Source organism: Rhinolophus sinicus, chromosome 2 (genome assembly GCF_057876585.1).
Source record: "Rhinolophus sinicus isolate RSI-liver-muscle chromosome 2, RSI-T2T, whole genome shotgun sequence".
Classification (NCBI taxonomy): domain Eukaryota; kingdom Metazoa; phylum Chordata; class Mammalia; order Chiroptera; family Rhinolophidae; genus Rhinolophus; species Rhinolophus sinicus.
In genome coordinates, this window is record NC_142502.1 from 40,556,017 (window position 1) to 40,574,593 (window position 18,577).

The window sequence follows — 18,577 nt, forward strand, 5'->3', positions numbered from 1 at the left end:
GTATACACTCTCCTAAACCTGTAGGTTAATTTCACCCGTTTTTAAATCTTACTCAATGAATCATGCAGTAAGTGTCTGGCTTTTCCCACTGAACATTAAGTTTCAGAGCTTCATATATATTTTCCATGCAGCTGTAATTCATGCATTCTTACTAGTATACAGTGTTTGCTTATATGAAATGGCACAATTAGTTATTTATTTTCCTGCAGGTGGACATTCAGTTGTTTTTATTAGTTGACTATTATGGATGGTGATGCCTTGAAATATTTATGGTTGTAAATTTACTAACTTTTTCTTTGAAGTTTTTTTCACTGCTTTTATGCTTCGAATCTTTTTTGGGAATTATAAACAAATTCACCTATATTATTTCAGTATTCAAAATGATTTTATATTAAACATTTAGAATTAAATACATGTGGAATTAGTTTAGTGAGTGATGTGTTATAAACACAACTATTTTTTTCACCGAAATTCTTACATGATTGAACTGTTAGATAATTAATGTATTTTTTTTATGATTTTATTGGGGAAGGGGAGCAGTACTTTATTGGGGAACAGTGTGTACTTCCAGGACTTTTTTCCAAGTCAAGTTGTTGTGCTTTCAGTCTTAGTTGTGGAGGGCGCAGCTCAGCTCCAGGTCCAGTTCCCATTGCTAGTTGCAGGGGGCACAGCCCACCATCCCTTGCGGGAGTCGAACCGGCAACCTTGTGGTTGAGAGGACGCACTCCAACCAACTGAGCCATTTGGAAGCTCAGCGGCAGCTCAGCTCAAGGTGCCGTGTTCAAACTTAGTTGCAGGGAGCGCTGCGCACCATCCCTTCTGGTAGTCGATGAATTGAAATGGCAACCTTGTGGTTGAGAGCCCATTGGTCAAAGTGGGAATCGAAGTGGCAGCCTTCAGAGTTAGGAGCATGGAGCTCTAACCGCCTGAGCCACCGGGCTGGCCCAATTAATGTATTTTAGATTTTTCTATCTTTAGTGTCAATTTTGTAATCTGATACATTATTAAACAGATGTATGTTCTGACATATGTGTTCTCTATTTATGTCGACATTTACATTGATATTAAACCAAATAATTAAAATTTAATTACAATAATAAAAGAATTTTTAATGTTTCCTTGATACTATATTTAATTCTAGATTTAAAAATTACACAGTGCAAAAAACTCAGGACATTTGCAATTCACATTACACGCTTCCTGTTTTTCACTTCTTAATACAGGCTGTCAATGCAGACTATCTCGAAAATCATTTTACATTTTGAAATTTCATAGTGTTTATCAAACTCATAACAACTAATCTAAGCACAGTTTACTCATTATTTTATTGCTAAAGTTTTATAATTAATATTTGCATGAGAACAAATTAATATGTATATTAAAATATGCCCTCTAGTTAAGTAGAGTTTTATAGAATTCTTTTACATTGATTCTACTCCTTATTTACATCCCAGATGAACTTCAAGGGAAAATCTTTCATCTTCCTTTGGAATATTCTGTCAAATCTTTCACTTTGCTCCACTGTCAAGTAATTTTTCCAGTCCCCGATGACACCTGGAGGGATAAGCAAACAATCAACTCCTGGGTGAGTAAGTAACAATACCAGAGCAAAACTTCCCTTCAACCTGCTTTAATCCCTCCTTCAAGCCAATCTAAATATCTGTTAGTTTTCTGTCATGTTAGATACTTCACTTTTCCTTGTATAGAAATCAGCTAAGAAACAAAACAACACTTCGAAATTCCACTTTCCTTATCCACCTACTTGCATCAACTTCTACCATTAAATTGTAACCATTATTGAGAAGGAAAAACAAAAGTAAAATATATGACTAGATTTGAATTTTTATACATAGTTTACTAAATGCCAGGCACTGTACTTGGCAAAGTATATCTAAAATGTAATATAATCCTTAACACAACCTTACAATATCAGTATTTCTTCATTTTTAAAATGGAAAAAAAAAATGAGACCCAAAGATTTTTTAAGTATTGAACCCAAGGTCACAGAGGGTGCTCTGAGCTGCCATCGCTTGGGTTTTACTTCATCGAAGTTTGAAACTATCATTAAGCTGATCTTTTAATGAAGATTTGGCACTTTTAGCTATCAAATTTTCTTGTTTAAACATTATTATCGGCATGTTAAGAAGCTATTATGGGCATGAGAATTGCTTTGTATTTCATACAGTTGAATACGAAGAAGTCAAAGTTGATAATAAATGGGACAAAAGAAGAAACAATTTTTTAAAAATGGCAATGTGAAGAGCAATTGCAACAAGGTCTTCATAATTAAGAGTAAATGTCTATCATCAAAATGCTAAGTTATGAAAAATTTAGAGCATAAATATGAATAAAATAGGAAAGCATAAATTATGTTTTATAAAAAGCATGTTTAAAAGGTCAAATTTTAAAAATTTTGAACTTAAGGACTATCTGGAGAACAATATATTCATTCTTAACAAATCCTGGCAAGTCATAAAAGCACAATAAAATTTTCTTCATGTTGTTGAATAATTGAATTCATAGCACAATTGGTGAATCTACTTTTTACAATGAAGAAATCTGACACATGAGGAAATAACTATAATCCAAACCCCCTCATACTCCCATAACAAAATACATATGGAGTTTACTTACAGAATGTTCTAAGAGAAAGGAAAACAAAAATTGGAGTTGTCCTAGTCACATATGCATATATCCATCACCTTCAGGTGAGACTCCATAAAAAATTATTAAGAGTAGGGTCATATATACTAGAAGGTAGGAACCTAATATTGATTAATCAGTTTCAAGTGTCAGGCTCAGTACTAAACAACTGTTCAGTTTTCAGGGATACTTTTCAGGGCCATTTTCAGTTAGGATCTTTGGTTTTCTCTAAGGCCCAAAGGATAGTATTTGGAAAGACATGTTAGGAGCACTCCTTAATCGCTGTACAGGCCAAGGAATCAAGAGAACTCTAAACACTTTTACTCTCATAAACCACTGAGCATCACCTTTGCGCAGAAAATGTCCATCATTTCTTCTTGTCCCAATTACATTACGTAGAACGTCATCATAGTTTGCATTTGGATCAGACTTCATGTTCTTGAATGTAGCCTGCTTCACAACAGCTTCCACGTCCTCTTCACTCAATTCTTTCTCAAGAAAATGGCTGATTTTAAGCACAGAACTTCTGAGGTCCTGAAAGAATTGCGGGCATGAGAAACTCTTCAGCTTATAAGGAACACATGAGTTAAAGCCCAACATCTTTATTACATTTTGGAAAACTGAAGGTGGTTGGACTTACTGTAAGTCTAAAGTTTGACAAGGCTATATTACTTCCCGATTCTTCCTATGAAAATGAGTGCTCTGGTTGTCAGCTTTGGTAGAGCTTCCTACTGTTTGATGATATAAGGAAATCTCATTAATTTATTTAACCAACACTTTTATAATATCTCATATGTTTCTGAAACTGTGATAAGCTTCAGAGAAGTATAAGAGAACAATAATAAGTTATCTATGAATGTTTAAATTCATAACTTCATGTGGGAAAGAGTAAAGCAAGTAATTAAATAAATGGAAGCAAGAAAGAAAAGCCCCGTTCTAGGCGGCATCACTGGTGACTTCTACCACACATTTAAAGAAGAATTAACACCAATCCTACTGAAACTCTTCCAAAAACATCAACGAGGAGGAAATACTTCCAAACTCATTCTACAAGGCCAGCATTACCCTGATACTAAAGCCAGACAAAACCACTACAGGAAAAGAAAACTAAAGACAAATATCACCTTTGAAAGGTAAGATGCAAAACTCCTCAACAAAATAATGGCAAAAACCTAGAGTCATTTCTCCTTCCAACACCATATATTTGACCCTCTTCTACCACCCTGTCTCCTCCCTTACCTTCTGGTAACCACTAAACTATTGTCTGTGTCTATGAGTTTTTGTTTCTTTGTTTGTTTGTCTTGTTCCTCTGTTGCTTTCAGTTTTATATTCACATATGAGAGATATATACATGATATTTTATAGAAATGTACACTTGAATCCTATGTAATTATACTCACAATTGTCACACCAATAGTTTTAATTAAAATAAATAAAAATAAAAAAATAAAAAATAGATTTCCCACCCCTGTCCCCCCAAAAAAATTACCAGCAAAAAAATTAAACAACATATTAGAAGGAGCATACTCCATGATCAAGTGGGATTTACTCCTGGGATGGAAAGATGTTTCAACATGTGAAATTAATTAATATAATACAACATTTACAGAATGAAAGGAAAGAAACCACATGATCATTTTAAATGATGCAGAAAAAGCATTTGACAATATCCATCACATTTTCATGACAGAAACACTCAAAAAACCAAGAACAGAAAAAAGAAAAAGAAAACAGCCTCTGCATAAATAGACCATATAAGAAATACCTACTTGTTTATATCATAGTCAATGATGAAAGACTGTAAATCTTTGCAATACGATTGGTAATAAGGCAAGGATTCGCATTCTTGCCTCTTGTATTCAACATAACACAGGAAGTGCTAGCCAGAGAAGTGAGGCAAGAAAAATAAATAAAAGGCATCCAAATTCAAAGGAAGAAGTAACATTATCTGTGTTCACATACAACATGATGTTTTACACAGAAAACCCTAAAGATTCCACCAACAATTGGTAGAACCAATAAACAAATAATGCCAAGTTGCAGGATAGAAAACGAACACTCCAAAATCACTTGCCTGTCTTCATAGTAACAATGAAGATTCCCAAAAGAAAATAAGAAAACAATTCCATTTACAAAGACATACAAAAATGAACTCAAAATGGATGAGACTTACACGTAAGAGCTAAAATGATTACATTCTTAGAAGAAAACATAGGAGAGTAAGTTTAATGACATTTGATTTGGCAATAATTTCTTAATTATGACAACAAAAGCACAGGCAAAAATGGAAAAAAAAGATAAAATGGGCTACATCAAAATTAAAATCTTCTGTGATCAAGTACATAAAACAGTATAAAAGCAACTCATGGAATGCCATGAACTTTCTAATATACACTTTAAAAACCATAATTTGTAATTTCCTATTTTATTTCTATTTATCCACTAAATTTTTCATAACTTATCACTTTGATGATGGACACTTATTTTTAATTATTGAAAATCTTATTGATATTCCTGTTTTAAATCATATATCTGATAAGGGGTCATATCCAATGTACCTACGAACTACAACTCAAAAATAAACAAAAAAACACAATTAAGAAATTGTCAAATCTCTTCAGTAGATATTTCTGCATACAAGATATATAAAAGGTCAATAAAACATGAATAATACTCAAACTCACCAATCATTAAGGAAATACAAATAAAAAAACCACAGGGAGATACTACTTCACACCTATTAGGATGGCGATTAATAAAAAATAAGTAAGAAGTGGTCACGAGGATGTGGAGAAATTGGAATCCATGTGCACAACTAACGGGAATATAAAATTGTGGAGTATGAATGGTTCCTTACGAAGGTGGTTCCTTAAAAAAATTAGGGTAGAATTACCAAAACCCTACCAAACATCCCTTCCCTAATTATAAACCATGCCCTCCACCCACAAATAACTTTTATCCTTATTTTTATAATAACAATATCTCTGCTTTTATTTATTTTTTTAGATGTAAATATGAATCTCTAAGCGGTATAGCAATTCCTGCTCTATTCCAACTACATACTGCAGGATACCTGAGATAGTAAAGTAGTAAATGATTCTTTATCGTCACTATGTACCAAGGGATATAACCTCCAAATCAGTGGGAAATGTGCAAACTCCTCTGATAAACTATGTGGACTTTGGGTGTTTCTGAAACAATGAGCACTGGAGAACCAGACATAAACAGTATTAGGTAAAACTGCCAACATATTTCCAAGGAAAGTAGCAGACAATGGAAGACCTCAACATCGACACCAACATTGATGAACACCTAACTGCTTGAGAAAATTGGGATCTTTTTCTACAAAGAGCTTTAAAGCAGAAAATCCCACATTGACTAAGGTCTATCTTCCCTGACAAGGGAAGTTGAAAGAATATTCTCTTCCTATTATATAGTTGAAAAAAATTGTTTTTTGAAAGTTTGGTGAAAAACCTAGATAAAAAAATACATGAACAATGGGCTACTTGGTGGAAAGCAAGAGAAAAGTGGTACCTGGTGATAGTATATTGGTGACAGAACAAATGTTCAAGAGATTTTGCATAGTTTACTCTGTGGTCTCTTTGTCCTAATTGTCACTAAATTTATTGTTTATTAATGCTTTTGTTGTGAGCACATTCTTGCGGAGGAATTAAAAAATGAAACTAGGGAAGGAATCAGGTTTGTAATTTGGGATGACTCTGGTTGAAGAATAAAGAGTAAATGGAGACTAGGTGAGGTGGGAGCTACGGAGACCAATTAGGAAGGTTGTTGTGGAAACAAAACGAAAGATGAAGATGAGCCTCACTAGGGAAGGCGTAATGTGGACTGAATTAAGTTGTCTAAATTTTCAGACAGAATTAGCATGACTTGTTGAATGAATAAGGAAATGAAGTACGGGGTGAAGCAGGGGTTAAGTATGAAGCCTGGTTTCTGATTTAGGTCACTTGAATTACAGGGCATTTCCTGGGAGAAGCAGCAGATTTTGCTGAGAGGTGATAAATTGTTTTTTGGACATGACATGATTGAAATCCAAATATTAGGAATAAAAGTTGGTATACTGAAAGATAGTTAACAACATACGTACATGTGCCTTGACTGGTGATATACATTTGTGTCACCAACTCATACCGCAACCCACCCCAACCTCATTTACTGTACATCATACTATATTTCACGTCACTGGATTTAATGGACAATTAAACTCTCTTTTTACTTGACTTCTCAGCAGACTTAAATATCTTTAAAAGATCTTAAGATCTTTCTTAACACACCCGCTTGACTTCTATGTCACCACAAATTCCTCCTTTCCTTTCTACCTCTCACTGTTCAGTTCTGTTTCTTTGGTGAGCCCATCCTCTCTACCCAAACTTTGTATCTTAAGGTCTCCCAGTAATAGATCCTTGTTCCCCTTTACTCACCTCCTCTGCTTCTTTCCTCCTCTCATTTTCCTTCCTCCCTCTTGCTGTGCCCCTCTCTCTTCCCACTCTCAATTTTATCCATGTTCATAGTTTCAGTTATATTCTATATAGTGATGATGCCTGAGTTAATATCATTGATATTTTAGCCCAAGACTCTTTGGGCTTCAGACCTGTGTGTTCCACTTACTTCCAAATATATTTATTAGAGTACTTCTAAGTCACCTTAAATTCCATATGACAAAAACAACCTCATAACCTTCTACCGCAAGCCCTTCCTGCTTCAGTGTTCCCTAAGTACCTTCACGAATAATACAATTATCTACACAGATATATGAACAAGAAATACAGGAGGTGTCCTACACATCAGTCTTTCTCATTTTTTTCTATATACAATCCCTTTCCTTTTTCATCTCCTAAATATCTTAAAACTCTGCATTCTTTCCAGTCTCAGTGATACTATTCTAATCGAAAGCATCATTGATTGTCAGCAGATTAGCATACTGGTCTTTGAATAGTTTGCCTATATTTATTATTATCACACTGCAAAACATTAATGGGAATGATATTCTAAAAATACGAATTCTATCATATTGCTGGCCTTCTTATAACTCTTGAAAGTCTCCTTATTGCTTTTAAGGTTAAAGAAATCACTGCCATTAACATTGTCTACAGACGCTGCACAGTCTGGCTCCTACACACCTCTCTAGCTTCATCTTTCCTCATTTCCACCTTGCTCTTTAACTTCTTCCTTCAGTTCTTCAAAGATGCCACACACATTACTGCATCAGGCCATTTGCACATTGTCTTTTCTTGGCTTAGCATTCCCTTTTACCTCACTTGCTTTATTTACTCATTTATTAGCTTAAAGTTATCATGTTATTTTTTCTAGTAATAATTGCCTATTACTTTTAACTATACCAGATCCCCTCATTTCATATACTGATATGTACCTGTACTTTTTAAAATAACACTTGTCATAGTTTTCAATTATATATACCTACGTTGTGAATACTTATGTTCCCTCCTGGATTATAAATTATATAAATAGTGGTTTCAATCCTCTTTGTTTCATGATTTAGTGTCTGTCACATAGTAGGCATTTAATAATTTTGACTAAATGAATGAATAAATTATGTAGTAGTGAATCAACATATTAATCAGAGATCACAAAACACTGAACTTCACATGTGTTTTGTGCGGGTTACACAATGTATTAAGACAACTTTGATTGGATGCAAGCATGTAAATATGTGATTTCACATGAAAGCTACATTTCAAGATTCTCTTAAAATATTGGAAGAACTAGCATCACAGGGCCCACAATCACCTCTGGCTAATTAGCCTTCTTTTAATGGCTTCTCACCCCAGTGTTTCCCGGTGACCTTTCTCTTTTTTAAGCTCCAGATGTATGAGTTTGCCTTTATTGCTACAGATGGTTACATGAAAAGGAACCACAAAAGATGACCATGTAGAGTGACAAGAGAGCCCAAGGAAGACCAGTAATTAAGGGATGAGCAGGAAATTAGAAAGCCTTAAAGCAGCCTGAGAAGTCGTTAGGCAGCAACCTACTAGCAAAATGAGGTTCTTTAAAGCTAAGATAAAAAAGCGCTGCAAAGAAATAATTTTAAAGAATAACCTTCTCCTCTTACCAGTTTCATTTCCTCATACATCATGAACAGAATATTGAAGTCGTGTCTGTACTTGTACCAGTTTCTGATGTGATCAAACCAAAGGCTTCCTACCACTGTGGGAAAAGTTAATACGTAACAAGGTTAAAGATGTTGCACTTAGTGAACAGCAGACTATAGACTTCCTTTTCTGTTCTGGAATCCTCAGAAAAATAAATCAAACTCGTACCACTGGACATCTACGTTACCTTTTAAAAATGGTGTTTTGGGAACAATGACATGATTTTAATGGAAACCTGCCTTTCCTACGTATGTAGGAAAGTAGCAATAAAGAAATAAGAAGCCCAAAGAACTAACTTGGAAGATTTCTTTCTGGCAATCCTCTTACTTTTCTTCCTTCTTCTACTTAAAAACATGTCTTTATTTCTCCTTTTATTGTCTATTTTAAGATCTCTGGAGAGCAACTTCAGCTATCGATATTTAGATGGAAACTGAGTATAATCTTCTAAATGAGTGACAGCACCAATTCCACATTCCACAAGGTTCTTGCATCAATTTATCCCCCTCAGCATTAAAATGAAAATTCCACCATTGTCAGATAAGGCCTACCATAAGTCCATACAGAACACAAAAACTACACGCACTTTGAACATACACTGTTCTGGAACGCATGGATCTAAATAGTTTGAATTGTTAGACTATTGTAGCTCTCTTATGATATAGTCAAAATATTTCTTAAACAATATGCTTTTGCATGCAACCCCCAGAGTGGTCCTGGTGAGAATAAGAAAGCCACTGGGTAGCAAATCAAACTGACAGAATAGTAACATTTATGTGCATTCCAGCCTCTAACATTACTCTGTCCGTCTCCCTAAAATATGTTCCTTAAGTTTGAGAATTTGGCTAAATGGCAGCATTGACTCATAAACATGTTGCTTATGTAAATAAATTCATGGTTACCTTTTCCATCTAGAAACTTTTCCAAAAACACTTCCATATTATCTGTAGCTTGCATTGCAACGATCAAATTTGAAAAATGAAAGTATGAGGTCAAAACATCCTTGGGGTTTCTGTAGATGTAAATAATCTGCAGGGGGAACAGTAAAACAGTTTTAATAATTCTTGGTTTTTAGAATATCTACATAATGTTTCATTATATGTAATTAGTTGTTACATCCAGTCTACTATTTGTGAAAATTTGAATTATGCCCAATTTTTGCCATTACAAAGATGCTGAAATAAATTTCATTCACATCACATTTCACATGTACAAATATAAAGACTAACTTCTAATAGTGAAATTATTTATTTGTAAGGTTGATTAATATGGTAAATTACCTTGCACTGAAGCTGTTTCAATTTACTCTGTGCGGACATTAAATAATAATTGATACACAACCAAATAGCATTGGAGATCAGTGAAAAAGGAAATACTATAAAACAATGTTAGCAAACAATTATCCATATAGGAAAAAAAAGGAAATAGAATTCAACCTCATACATCACATCATACACAAAAAAATTTATAAATGGATTGAGGATTTCAGTATGAAGTAAAACTTTCAAATATTAATAAGTAAAGAATATATTCTCAGTCTTGGAGAAGAAAAGGATTTCCTAAACAGAAAAAAAAAAACAAAAAACCTTTTTTTAATAAGAACTGATTAGAATTCAACTACATTAAAATTTTAAGAATGCTGTTCTTCAAAATATACCATAAAAGGGACGGCTGGCTGGTTCAGTTGGTTACAGCGCAACTCTCAGAAATAAGGTTGCTGGTTCAATTCCCGAATGGGATGGTGGGCTGAGCCCCCTGCAACTAAGATAGAAAATAGCAACTGGACTTGGAGCTGAGCTGCGTCCTCCACAACTATATTGAAGGGCAACTACTTGGAGCTGATGGGCCTTGGAGAAACACACTGTCTCCCAATATTCCCCAATAAAATTTATTAAATTTATATATATATATATATATATATATATATATATATATATATATGTAGATAGATAGATAGATATGGATAGATATAGATAGATAGATAGATAGATAGATATACCATAAAATTACAAAAAGTAATACACACGAGAGAAGCAACACATATCACCAATAATTGAATAGCATCCAGAATATGTATAAAACAATAAGAAGAAGCCGAACAACAAAATGAAAATTTCGCAGAACGAGAATAATTATGGGCAACAATAAACATACCAACAAGTCCTTAATCTCATTATTGATTAGGGAAATACATACTCAAATCAGTTTGAGATACCATTTTATAATTAATGGGTATTAAAAAGGCTGATAAAAAACTTTCTAGGAGAAAAATAAAAACTCATACATTGTTGATTTTAGCATAAACAGATACAACTGCTGTTTTAAAAAATAACATCATTTTATAAAGTTGAACACTTCTGAACTTTTTGACTTTGCAATTCTATTTTTGGCCATACAATCTAGGGAAGCTCATATAGGTGTGCACCAGAAGACACGCTCAAGAATATTCATAGCACCATATATTATAATAATAACATATTGGCATAACCTGATTATTCAGTGAAGGGACATCATAGATCTGATAGATAGAATAACGTACACAACTTGAAAAAGCATACAGCAGTGGAAAATCATATTTGAAATCTGGAACAAACAAAGGCATATGGCAAAACCCCAGGAAAAAAGAAAACAAGTGACAATATCAAGTTAAGTAAAATTTAAGGCCAAAGGATTTCACAGGACAACATAAAATTTATTTGCAATGACCAATAGAACAGAAATTTTAGTATACTGAGCAACATATTAGAATACCTTAAATGACACAAATTCTATTAAGTCTGTAAAGATTTTCATATAGCAACCATCATAGTGGAAGATTTATTCTCAGTTACCTTTTACATAAGGATAAAAGAATTAACAAAATAAATTGGCACAATCATTTAACAAAGTTTATTTTATATGTGCGTGCGTGTTACCCCACACAGAGAATACACACCATTTTCTCATGTAGTCACGGGACATATTAAAAATATTGACCATGTAATTGACCATAAAACTTCTTAATGAATTTCAAGAATTAGCACTCATATACACCATTACTTGACAATAGTACATACTAATACTTTTTTCTTTATAACAGCAGTCGCTAACTAGAAAAAACAATAGTGAAAAAAATTAAAATTCGAATAAGCCAAAAAAAGGGAAATTCAGGGAAAAATGTGTATGAAGCATACAAAGAATAACAGCATATTTGATGGACATGAAAGTAGACCTGATAAATAAAGAGCAATAGAATGATGCTGAAACGAATGTTGCAATATTGCAATTTTAATGTTTGTCCCAGGATTAATCTCAATATGTTTAATCAATTCCAATCAACAGCTAAAAATCATTGGGGGAATGAACATATCAAAAAATAAATTTGGTGGGGCTTTGTTATCAGTTACGATATTTAAAACAGTGAAGAACTCCCACATATTAATTTTTGGAATGAAGAGTCTAGAATCAGAAGAAGGGATAATAGAAACTTACTATATCAAAATATAGACTTTAAAATAATAGGGGAAGAGTAAATGCTTAAACAAGTTATATTGGATCATCTGGCAACTACCTCACCTTTCCTCCAGCGAATATTATGCAATAGTCATATTTCAAATCACACACAGTATCAGATATAACTTATAATTAAATGTAAAAAATAAAAACACAGAGTTAATTAGAAAAAACCTGGAGAGCATTTGCATAATCGTTTTCATGGGGAAGCGTTTTCTTAGCAACACCTAGTACTAGAATCTAGGAAGGAAAGATTGATAGATTGGTTCTATAAAATTAAAATTGATTATATAAAATTAAAATTCAAAAATCTTTAAAGGTAAACTATTGACAGGAAAAATATTTGTTCCACATAAATACTTCTACAAAACAGTAAATAAAAGACAAGCTAAAGAAAATTGGGCAAAAAATCAGGATATTTCAAGAGCTAGACATCTATAAAAAGACGCTAAAGTGACTAAAACCAAAAGGGCTGCAAATTTTTCAAGAATGAGATGTTTTTAACTTGCACACTAGCAAAGATTGATAATTCCAATCACTGGTACAGTGTGAGCAAAAAACATTCTTACATACTATTTGAACAAGTGTAAGTTAATACATTATAGAAGGCAAGCACCTAATATTTATCAACCCTTAAAATAATTGGACACTTTAACCCGAAAAGTCCACTTTAGGGAACATTTCACTGATCAAAAGAGTTTAAAGATCTATAAGATGTTTATCGCAATGTGATACATACATATGCTGCAACCTACCTGTCCATCAATACACGTTCAATATTGTACAACCATACAATAAAATTCTACTAAACTGTTAAAAAGAACAGAATTTTATGTGCTGATATAAAGGAATTTCTATTGACATTATAAATACACTGCATGCAATGTGTGCTGTGCCTAAAGTTACGTATATACTTATAATTCCATATATATTTATGGATTATAATTCCATATATATTTATGGATTCCAATTTTCATGCGTAAAACAATATCATAAAAATTGTAATAACAACATTTAAAAGAATGTGGATAAGTCAAGCTGGAAAAAAATATTTGAAGAAAGTATTTTTGTTTGTGCCAAAGGTCCATAAGCTATTTCTATGACATACCTTAGCTTTTTTGCTCTTGAGACCTTTCGGTACTAAATAATATGGGAGGTGGGTAGCAAAGAGGCGAGGGGATGGTCTAGCAAGAAAGTCCATTTTGTTTAAGTTGTATTCAAGGAAGGGAACTCTGCGAATCGTTTTCACAATTTCAGTTCTGCTACGATGTCCCTCAAAGAATATCAAGCTTAATATCTGCTGAGCCCAGATGGTACCTGTAAAAATAAATAATTTTTTTAAATTCTGAATTAATTTTCTATAAAAAAGGATGTCAATAATGAATCCATGTATCTCAACATCATTTGGAGCTTTCTTTTTTCTTTAACCATTCTAAGTATACCAAGGAAATTTGTCTAACTTTTTTGTTTGTAGTTTGCATTACAATGAGTAAAGACAAAGTCAAATGCTCTTAGTTGTTCTTTTACTTGGAAAGAGCTGTGGTTGTTCTGATTCCATGCTAGCAGCAATTGAGATTAATCCTTCACCTCTTTCTGTTTCCTGTATTCGTGTTCAGTTCCATTCCTCTGATTTTCTGTGGCTACCTTTGTTTCTCATTCCTTTCTCTCCCCTCTTAAAGCCTTATCTTGTAAAAGTACAGACAGACAAGTTAAGATCTGAAGTCCCCTTCCCATCCCCCCATACCTCAAATTTTTAAAAACTGTAGCCTAGGTTTTCTCACACGCTCTTGAATGAAAGTACTGATAGCAGGCATTCTTGTCTTATACTTGATTTTAAATGTGATATTTTAAATGTTGCACTATTGCATATGATGTCTGTGTTAGTTTTGGGTAAATACTGTTCATGAAGTTAAAGAAGTTAATTTTCCCACTAGTTTGTTAATAGTTTCCACTATGAATATGTGCTGATTTTATTAAATGCTTGCTCTGCATCTATTGAGATGATAACCAGGCTTCTCTTACACTCCTGTAATGTGGGTGAACTGCACTAATATATTTTTAAACCAATCATGGCTCGAAAGAAACCCACCTTGTATTTTTTTTTAACATTGCTAGATTTCTTTTGCTTATACTTGGTTTAGGATTTTTACATCTATGTTCTTGAAAATACAATCGACGTTCTAAAAGGATGTGAGATGTCAACAATCTTGTAATTGTTATGACTCAACTGCTGAAAGACATAGTAGATTTGATAAAATTTATGGCCACTCCTGGGGACAGTTCCTAATCTCTTCTCCAAGATGAGTAAAAGCCCAGGAGCCTGGACTGAACACTGATGTTTGGTGTCCCAAACACTTGGGCTAAATTAAAGGTAAAAGAAAAACTCTCATGGGCTGCAGTGTTTCACCTTAAATGAAGCGAATAAAAAACAGATGCCACCAACATCAATGGGAGGGAAAAACAAAATACCAATATCAGATGTGCTGATAAATTTTGCATAATAGAAGAATTCAGAGAAAAAACATTTCATTACTAATTTGGGGAAAGTAAATGAGGTCCTTAATTTCAAAGTAGATGGTGAAAGGGAGGGACTGGAGTATTTTCGTGAAAATCAGAAATAAGCTTTTTTTGTATTGACTTACACTCCAGTGTATCTTTGAGAAACATTAACCAATTTGTACACGTTGCTTTAGGAGCACCAATCACCCTGTTCCAATATTTAAATATTTAACAAGTCAGCTTTTTTTTCTGAATATAAAGCTTAAAGTCAATTAGTTAAAAATTATGTCACTTTATAGGGAAATACAAAACAGTTAGAGTAATTGAAAAGCTTAATAGGAATTAATTCGAACTGAGATGTGCTATTAACAAAAATCCTACTTATAAAGATTTGAGATTTATTTAACTTTCTTTCTAATCCTAGGTGGTTGTCTAAATGTAGACTGGGCTACTGTTTCATCTGGGAAAGGGCACATTTGTACACGTGTGTTATCAAACCAGAGTGAAGACTGATGCAGGTGGCCCACTCCTCACACTTACCAGATTTGGGATATGTAACTATGAAGACATCATCATCTCGGATTTCAAAATCTTCTAGGTTTTCTAGAAAGTCAACATCAACTAAAGGTAAATCAAAATTATAGCCTTTAAAGTTTAATAAGTATTGGTCTGTGTTGTCCATAATTATTCACCTACAAGTAAAAACAGATTAAATTATTTTCAAGTTCTTAGTATTTTATAATAATGACGAACACTTACTGACTGCTCAATATGTGCCAAGCGCCTTTTATATTGTGTATATGTATTAACTCAGACCATACTGAACAGCTTACATATATGTCATTTAATCTTCACAGCAACCTAATGTTGCCAGAGGTATTATTATTTTAAAGATGAGGAAACTAAGATACTAAAAAGTTAAACAGCTTTTCCTAAAACCCCATGATGGAGACATTATCATGACTCCAAACATACAGCTGAGGAAAATGTGGCACAGGAGGTTCAGCAAATTGTTGAAGGTTGCCCAGGTAGCAGACCCGGCAGGATTTGATGCCAGATGATTTCACCTCAGTGTCTGTGCTTTCAAATATTTTACATTTACTTAATACAGTTTCTTAGCATTTCCTATTTTTAGTTTTCACTTTCTTTTTCATTGTTATACAAATAGGAACTTCTTCAATGAATTTACCTTTTATTTCTATCTCTCTATTTTTATTTTTTTCTGAAACAGAAATAATCTGTTTTCTCTGAAAGAAATTTCTAAGGCTTTGGGATGTGTACGCTATTTCATATGAATTCTGGAATGTGCTCTGCATAGTAATACCAGTGGTTTTATTTTGGAGATACTGCCCCAATATCTATTGTATGGATATTATTATATTTTCCAATTGAATTTTTATCAGAATCCTAAATAAATCTAAATAAGACAGTCAAAATAAAACTAGGAAGCAAATAGTCTAAAGATGTACCTGTTCAAAAATTGGACCTGCCAAATATTTTATTATCTCCACCTGAGAAATCTATTCTTGAACGTGAAATAGATGAGGGAATCCCAGAAGTTCTAATACCATTAAGTTTAGAACCAATATGTATTTCAGTTATTATATTTTTAAAAATTTCTTGCACACTAAGAAAATGAGTTTGTTAAAAGTTGCAGATATGGCTTTGTCTAAATTGCATGTGAAGAACGTTTAATTCCCTTACAAACAATCTAAATCACCTGACCAATAGAGGAAAATCAGAGGTTAGAATTTTGCTGAGTAAGAGTAGAAAATCACTTGCATTAGCTCATCTAGTTTTCTGGTGATTCTAATAGAATCAGCAGACAATGCTACCCATCCTACCCCCACAGACAGCACCTTTTACAGAAATTCTTGATGCAGAGAAAAGAAGAGTGTTAGCAGCCCTCAAAACCATTCTGAAATCACTCCTTTTTGCTACTTATTATCTTTAGTCTACTTTGGACAGTCTCAGCAGAGAGAGGAATTTAAGCTGTCTTGTCACAGAAACAGGGAAAGAGTGCAGTGTGAGATGAATTCATGGATCTCGGCATTGGCCAGTCATACACTGTTGGCATCTCCTTCATACATACAGGAGAAAGTGAGTGTATAAAAGCAAAAGGAAGTCATGTCTTTCCCTCTTATTCTTGCACTGAAGTCCAAAAGAAAAGGAGGAAAGACAGAAAATTGAGGAGAAAAAAACACATTGTGTGCTGAAGAGAGAGACTTGAAAGAGGATCCAAGGCTCCCCTTTAGCTACTTACTGTTCGCAGGTCAACCAATGAAGCAAAATCCACTCTGATATCATTTATAGATGACAGGGAATGACGTGTTGTTGCTGAGAAATAAATACTCCCTACAGAGTTTGTCTTGACCAATGAGTAACATTCTAGAAAACCAGCAGATGGGTCAGTTTGGATAAATAAATTAGGTAAGAATTTGTTGATATTAGGAAATAAATATCTGATTGCTCCAGAAAAAGCAAATGATTCAAAATTTGCAGGGATACTAAAGAGAACAGCATGTTTCCAGTAGTTATATTTACTTAACTTTGGAAACTATACAACAAACAAGAAGGTATATTTGAAAGCTACTGCAACATCTTCCTTGGGCATGAAGGATGGTTAGTAAAATCTTTTATACTTACCTCAGAAGATTGGTGTTCCTTCTTCAGGTTTTTACTTGAACCATCCTATGTAAAACTGGCAATGGTTATGGGAGGTTCAAAGAACCTTATAAACTCAGAAGAGTATTTAAATTCCTTTTGCAAAATGTCCAGGGTTGTCTATGATGTCCTTCCACTCCTGTTTTCTTTTCTTTTTTAAGTAGTCATTACAGAAGATTGATCCCATCTTTTTTGCCTTCTCCAATAATTGAAATATATCTCAGACCTGATCTAACATCTCCCTTAGACATTTCTCCCATTCTTTAATCATCTGTTACCTACATCAGCTGCTCTTTGGTGATGATTCTCAGGTTTCCACTAAACACAGTTTGATCCTAGGGGAGATTTTTAATCTTTGTAATGTAAAAATGTTCACCGGTAAGTAAATACAGTTTAAGCTGGGGGTCATTTGAGCTTGTAAATGCTTAGCCCATCTCTTGTTTCATGTCCTTTTTCTAAACAAAGGAATAATACATTTTGTGAGATGTCATAGCCTGATAAGTAAAAATTAATGAAAGCAGACTACTTCTTAAAATGAATAACTCGGCCAAGAATTTCTGATTCCATAATACAAATTTTCATTGAACTAAATGCTCTAGGAGACTTTTGAGATCCTTGAGAACTTTTCCCTGTTCTCCCTGGCTAGACCACTCTGCAGGAACTGAACTGCATCTGGGACCGCAGGAATTGTTTTAGCTCCTCCTTTCCATACCAAACAATGACATGCCACATCTAGCAATTAAAAATATTGCAAACATTTTTGTTTCCCTGGAACTGTCAATGCTTAGTGAAATTTTGGTGATAATCTGAATATCCAATGGGACAAGAAGCAATCAAAAGGTGAATAAAGAAGAATAAATTTAAAACAAATGAAAATCTAAATGTAACATATATTACATGATGCAACAAAAGCAGTTCTAAAGTAAACTTTATAACATAAACACATATATTAGGAAATTGGAAAGAGCTCAAAAATACTTTACACCACAAGGAACTAGATAAAGAAGATAAACTTAAGCCAAAAGTTAAGAAATGGAAGAAAGCAAACAATAAAGAATCAGAGTGGAAATAATGACATAGTGACCAAAAAACAGTAGAATAGAACAACCAAGTTAAGAGTTGGTCCCTCAACAAGATAAACACAATTGAAAACT

The 18,577-nt window shown here is 33.5% G+C and overlaps 1 protein-coding gene across 2 annotated transcripts in view; it reads right to left on the reverse strand.

The window, feature by feature from the left end:
- Positions 1-502: 502 nt before the first annotated feature.
- LOC148758766 (amine sulfotransferase-like) overlaps positions 503-18,577 on the reverse strand; it is a 46,788-nt gene continuing 28,713 nt past the window's right edge. The window contains exons 1-7 of one of the 2 annotated variants that reach the window (XM_088795497.1): positions 17,023-17,141; positions 15,300-15,451; positions 13,369-13,577; positions 9,671-9,797; positions 8,732-8,826; positions 2,991-3,177; positions 503-1,554 (exon numbers count right to left, since the gene is read on the reverse strand). In XM_088795497.1, the coding sequence (XP_088651623.1) occupies positions 1,433-1,554; positions 2,991-3,177; positions 8,732-8,826; positions 9,671-9,797; positions 13,369-13,577; positions 15,300-15,441 (882 nt within the window). In that variant the 5' untranslated portion in view covers positions 15,442-15,451; positions 17,023-17,141 and the 3' untranslated portion in view covers positions 503-1,432. Of the gene's footprint in view, positions 1,555-2,990; positions 3,178-8,731; positions 8,827-9,670; positions 9,798-13,368; positions 13,578-15,299; positions 15,452-17,022; positions 17,142-18,577 lie in introns of those variants that run through there. The other variant, XM_088795498.1, reaches the window with a different exon arrangement.